Raw genomic sequence first — 6,000 nt, 5'->3', positions numbered from 1 at the left:
AAGATTTGAAAGAAAATAGAGATAAGTGTGCGTGTGAAAGACAGAAGAAGGATTTTCTTTTTTAAAAAGAGAAAAATACTGACTTAAAGAACAGAAATGTTAACTGGTCTGTGAAGCAACTCTACCTATAACCATAGAATATATGTTTTTACAAAGTAGATTCTTGGAGATTTAAAGTATAAACTATGTACATAGCTCCCTCTGATGACCACTGGACACTATACAACACAAGCCTCCCTTTATTTTTGTTCACGGATTCAACTGACAGCTGACTGGTTAAATTCTAATTGCTTCCAAGTGAGGTCAGCAAAGGTATTTATCGAAAAGGATTGAACAACAGGCTCAACACACATGCACACGCACGCATAAGCACATACACACCACCTCTCTAGCGTCTTGATTTATGGAAACAATAATAATTCTGGGGGAGTCTTTCTGAGCTGAGAAAGTTTGTAGCTACAATAGAGTGTCTCATGTTGCAAAACGCAGACAACAGAAATGGAATACTTGGGTATCCAGCTGTTATCAACAGAAACAAGTAAGTTATCTGTTCTTTACAAGAACATTCAACAGTTACTAATAGCTAATAGCTTTTATCCTGATTTCTGTGTGTTAGATGCCAAAAGAGTGTTGAGTAATTTTGCTATTAATAATCTGAAAAATGCAGGCGTAAAAAGGAAGGAATAAAACTACGTGGTCTGTCTTGAAATTTGGATTAGAGAAACTTTGTCTGATAAAATATGGCTAATAGTGAAGATATAGGTGTGAAGTAATCAACAGTATTTTTCAGTGCATGAGAGCATAGTTCAACTGAATTAGTAAGGATTTTTTGGAAGGACTTAACTGAACTGAAGACAGAAGTATGTTTACAATCAGTTTAAATGTCTGTTTATGCAAAAAGCTATATAAAGATATCTGTTGTATATACATTTGCATATTTTAAAAAATCAGCTTATACACTTATGCATGGTACATTTCAGTAGCATAATATATTCTTGCACATTTGTAACAACTGATCATAAAGACTTATACATGCAACTTCTCTCACAGATCTTTTACTTTCAGTGCAAGCAGCAAATTCAAGTAGTACAGAAGGTCACAGCAACAAAGGTTTTTATAACTTGTGCCTTTAAAGGATATTTTGACTGAAAAGATATTTAAGAAGCTCTTCCATTTCATCACTAACTATTAAGGAGTAAGGATCAGAATTCTAGAAGAGGGAACAATCTCATTTAAATCAATCTGTAACTCAAAGACAGAAGGCAGGTCGGTGACCTAAGAGCAACAGTCTTCCTGAGATTTAATTTTCATTATGTTGTTCATGAACACCCAGAACACTGCACTATAATGCACAAATGGATACTGACATGGATCCTGCCAATTTTGCTCTACAGATCATACTTTTACATTATCTTTCTAATGGGCACTGTATCTTTAGCTTGCAATGACATGACTCCAGAGCAAATGGCTACAAATGTGAACTGTTCCAGCCCTGAGCGACACACCAGAAGCTATGATTATATGGAAGGGGGGGATGTAAGAGTGAGAAGACTTTTCTGTCGAACTCAGTGGTATATGAGGATTGATAAGCGAGGCAAAGTAAAAGGAACAAGAGAAGCAAACAACAACTACAGTAAGTATTATCTTTGCTTTTGCTATTTGTCTCTAAGTTTTTTTTTTTAAAAATCACATATTGTTTCCTATCCCTTGACTTACAGTAATTTCAAAATAATTTTGTATAGCATATAAGACAAGGTTTCCAATTAATCCTACAGCAGGACATTTGTTATTGATTTTGAAATGCATTATTTTAAATACTACATTGTAGATCTGCTAATGTATTAGTTACAGCTGGTAACTGTTAGCAAACAGAGAGACTATTTTAACAAGTGAATTAAGTTTGTAAGTATAAAAATGCATAACCACAAATTCTGCTCATAAAATACTTAAGAAACATTAAACCACATTTATATATCATTCCACAAACTACCTACAAGTTTGGTATGTTAGAGTTAACAATTGAAATATATGCAATACTAGAAAGTTTAATGGAAAGAATTATGTAAACTGTCTTGCAAAATCTTTTAGATATTTTGCCAAGCCAGGAACAAAAATCTATTATAGCTTCTGCAGTTCATTATTACAATGATCATGATGATGAAAAAATATTCTCTCCTCTTTCTTCCAAAAAGATGACTCATCTAGAGAGAATGGACATATAAAAGTTTGCAAAGTTCTACCAAATACATTTTCTGAACTGGCAAAAGAATCATTGTTCTAGAATATATTTTTCACACATCTACCTGTATAACTTTAATTTATAACTTCTCGATGGCATCATTTTTACATTCACTATTTTTGCCAATTTGGCTTTTATGTTATCACAAATGTATTGTATGTTTGGAGAAATATCACATCTCCATTAAAAGACTATTTTTAAAAAAATATAACAGAAAAAAAGCATAGGATTATATCACATACTTTAAAACAAAATGAGAAGGAAAAAGGGTCAGGGACATGCTGTTCTAGTGCTTATAGTCAACTGAAAGGACATATCTGTCCAAAGATACAATTAAATTCAGTTTTAATATATGATGCACATACTATTGTGCTTTATATAACAGCAAAAAATCATACTTCAAGAACTGTTAATGTGTTTCAGCTTTTAACTGAAGATGACTGCTGATTTTCTACAAAAACAGCACTTTTCAAGGCTAAGTGCCTAGCTAGTGGGCTTCATAAGTTATTGTTCTACTTCATGACTGCATTATGTGGCACCTTGCATGGCTAGAACGTCATTGACTAATGATACTGTTTCTTTTAAAATTTGTTTCTGTACGTCTGCTTTCTTCCTACACTATATTCTGTAAAACCATAATGCTCTGGAAGGTATCACATGAGCAGAGGCCAAATAATTTATTTGGTCCATATTCAAGAGTCTCACTGAATTTCAGGAGGACATTGCCAGAATAAAGACTTACAGGGCTAGTTCATAAATGAAATGTTGGTCCGTTAGAAATCAATGGAAAAACTGTTACTGTTGAAATAGTTTCTTTTTTCTTTTTCTTTTTTTTTTTTTTGTAGAGAAATGAATATCCATTTAACTTTTTTTTTAATTAGTACTTACAAAGAACTACTTTAAAGAGATTACGACAACATATAGAGCTAAATAATTATATAAACTTGCTCTTTGTGGTCCCATGCTGGTTAACTAGGGACTTGGTTGGTAATTTAGCGTTATTTCAAATTCAAGCATTCTCAGCGGGATTCCAGGCTGCTGAAGCACACTAATGATATCCTGAAATGTTCTGTAGTGAAACCATTAGAGGATATCAGATTGTCTTGTGCTAAAGGCAACCTATTTTCTTTTAGAGTTTTTTTGAACACTTTATGAAGATTTACCGATGCCAATAAACTACTGCAAACTATAGGACTTTACCTTGATTCATTAAACATTTATACTGAAATAAAAAAAATTTAAACTCTTTTTTTGGTAATTATAGTATTTATCAGGAGAAAAAGAATCATGATTTGAATGGTTTCTCTGGTAACTGAGACGCACTATGATGTGCTGAGATGTCTCTACTGTATTTAACTAAAGTATGTGGGAAGTCTCCTACCATATTAAAGTCTCTCATCGCAGTTTATCCATTGCACACTAGAAAATAATTATGTGAATGCTTTTGTTGGATAGGCAGAATAGGGAAATACAGATGACGGGGACTGGCAAAGTCTGAACAGTGATAATATTTTCTGAGAAATACAAAACCTTAATATTGTAAGTCTTATTTTTATCATACCCTCTACTCAACAGGATATGTAAAAAGCCTTCTTGAAGATGTTTTTATGGCCCTATACCAAAACACATTTAAAGAATATGACACAGAAAAAAAAAAGACTGCACTAATTTGCTTTCCTCAAATATATTTTTTTAAACACTAGAATACTCAACAGGCTATTTTTATCCAGGGACTCTGAAAAGCATCACTTAAAAGTTATATGCATTACCAAGACACATTAATCTGTGTGTTTGTTCCTGTTCTGTGATCTCCAGTTCTAAAATTTTTAAGTAAATAGTAAATAAGACCTGTTTCTCAGGATGGAATCCCAGAACAGCTATAACCAAATTAATCAACAGCTGTCAAAAATGTTGCTCTGAGAAGTATCTTCACACTTTATTCTAACTGTCCATTTATATATCCATTTATATATCATAAATAATTTTGTATTATCATAATAATACAAAAATAATTAAATTCTCTACCCTTCACAGAGGAAACCCCAACTTCCCCTCCTATATTAAATGGAGATATCCTGTCACCACGATCCTTTACATTAAGTTATAGGTGTGAGAAAAGGAATCCCTTCGCCTTTGGAATCACTAACGTAAGATACTCAAATGAAATCAAGAAAAATTTCACACTTTTACTATCATAAGTTAATAAAAGAAGCTGCATTGACAATCTTGCAAAATTGGTAACATGTTTTCAGCTTATGAGTTGTGAAGTATGAACACTGTGTACAGCAATCATCTTCACCATTTGAAATGTTTGTAGAATGATGATAACATCATTATTCTACACCGTTACTTTGGCAAGTGCCAAAACACATGGATCTCTTTTCATTAGTCAAGACTACAATAAAAGAATGCAAAGACATCAGGGAATAGGATCTCTGCAGTAGGCTTCTGCAGTCTAACTTCTGTAATAAGTTACAAAAATATATATATATATGTTTACACATGCCCTATAAAAGCAACAGGTGAAACAGGAAGCTGTAACACTGTCTTTACGATATGGATGCAAACCGCATCATATTAAATATGCGGATTGATATTCCATGACAAAATTAAATACTTAACCAAATCTTTACTCACTAATCATAATTAATCTATCTGTACTTATCGTTTACTGGTTTCAAAATGCATTAGAATTTAACTGCTTACTCCAAGTAATTTGTGTACCATGTCAATGCAAGAAAATTGTTGAATTCTATCTATAATAGTGATGACCTTGTTAGGTACCCAAAGAACACTTATTCCATGCACACTTCAGTAACCAATAGAACCTTCTTGTGGGCATAAAGTGGTAACTCAATAGTAAACTAAGCAAATCAGGGGACAGTGATTTCCTAAGCAGTAGAAATCACTTTACACTTGACGCAGAGTGAAAACTGAGAGCCATATACTGAAAAGCTAAAGTAAGCATCAGAAAACAGCAAAGACAGAAGACCATCCAGTACAATTTGTAATTTCAAAACATTTCTCTCTTTGACAATCATTTATTATACCTTGTCCAAGCATAATTTGCTTCTTTAATTCAAAACTAAATTTTCTATCTAGTTCATTTAAAATGATCCAAGTGGGGCACACTTTTTAATTCATGATTAAAAAGTAAGAGTGACAGAGCAGATGATAGTGATAACCTGGCAATCTGTTAACTCTCCGTCTTTGATGTCTCTATTATTGCTCAGGGTTTCTTTAATTTCAGCTTTGTGTTTATGAATTTTGCCAGATTTATTTGATTTTGTACAGAAAAAAAAAGAAGAGACCCAAACCAGAGTTTATTTTGACTCTATCCAAGAGGATTTACAGCTACAACTGGATGATGCTTTAGGACTTTCCACGCTCTGTTGCCTTTGGAATCTCATTTTAAAGACTTCAAAGGGCCTTTTAGTTACTAGAAAAGCCTTCCCGGAACCTGAGTCCTAACATGTCTGATCCTATCATATTCCATGTGTGCTCTAAACCCAAAAAGTGCCTACTTCCTTTTTTTCCTGCCAGTGGATGAAGCCAAAAACATAAAGAAGAAAAAAAGATAGTCTGGTGATATCTTTGCACAAATTGGGACACACCTTACACTGGGAAATTTGTTCTATTTTCATCAAAATCCAACAATTTAGTTTTCAGTATCATTAAATGAACTCTACCTCATTTTTCTTCAAAGCTAGACCCTAAACTGATAACAAAATATATTTTAAATGCATTTTAGCAGTTTAATA

General features: G+C 32.9%; 1 protein-coding gene across 3 annotated transcripts in view; it reads left to right on the top strand.

Annotated features, from left to right (window-relative positions):
* The first annotated feature begins 336 nt into the window (after window positions 1-336).
* FGF7 (fibroblast growth factor 7) overlaps window positions 337-6,000 on the top strand; it is a 28,275-nt gene continuing 22,611 nt past the window's right edge. Inside the window, exons 1-2 of one of the 3 annotated variants that reach the window (XM_062583782.1) lie at window positions 337-538; window positions 1,439-1,633. In XM_062583782.1, coding sequence (XP_062439766.1) covers window positions 499-538; window positions 1,439-1,633 — 235 coding nt within the window. In that variant the 5' untranslated portion in view covers window positions 337-498. Of the gene's footprint in view, window positions 539-1,050; window positions 1,634-6,000 lie in introns of all 3 variants that reach the window. The other 2 variants (XM_062583781.1, XM_062583780.1) reach the window with 2 other exon arrangements.

Source organism: Rhea pennata, chromosome 10, assembly GCF_028389875.1.
Source record: "Rhea pennata isolate bPtePen1 chromosome 10, bPtePen1.pri, whole genome shotgun sequence".
In the NCBI taxonomy this organism is placed as follows: domain Eukaryota; kingdom Metazoa; phylum Chordata; class Aves; order Rheiformes; family Rheidae; genus Rhea; species Rhea pennata.
Note: the sequence above shows the minus strand (reverse complement) of the source record. Positions and strands in the feature narration are given on the sequence as shown.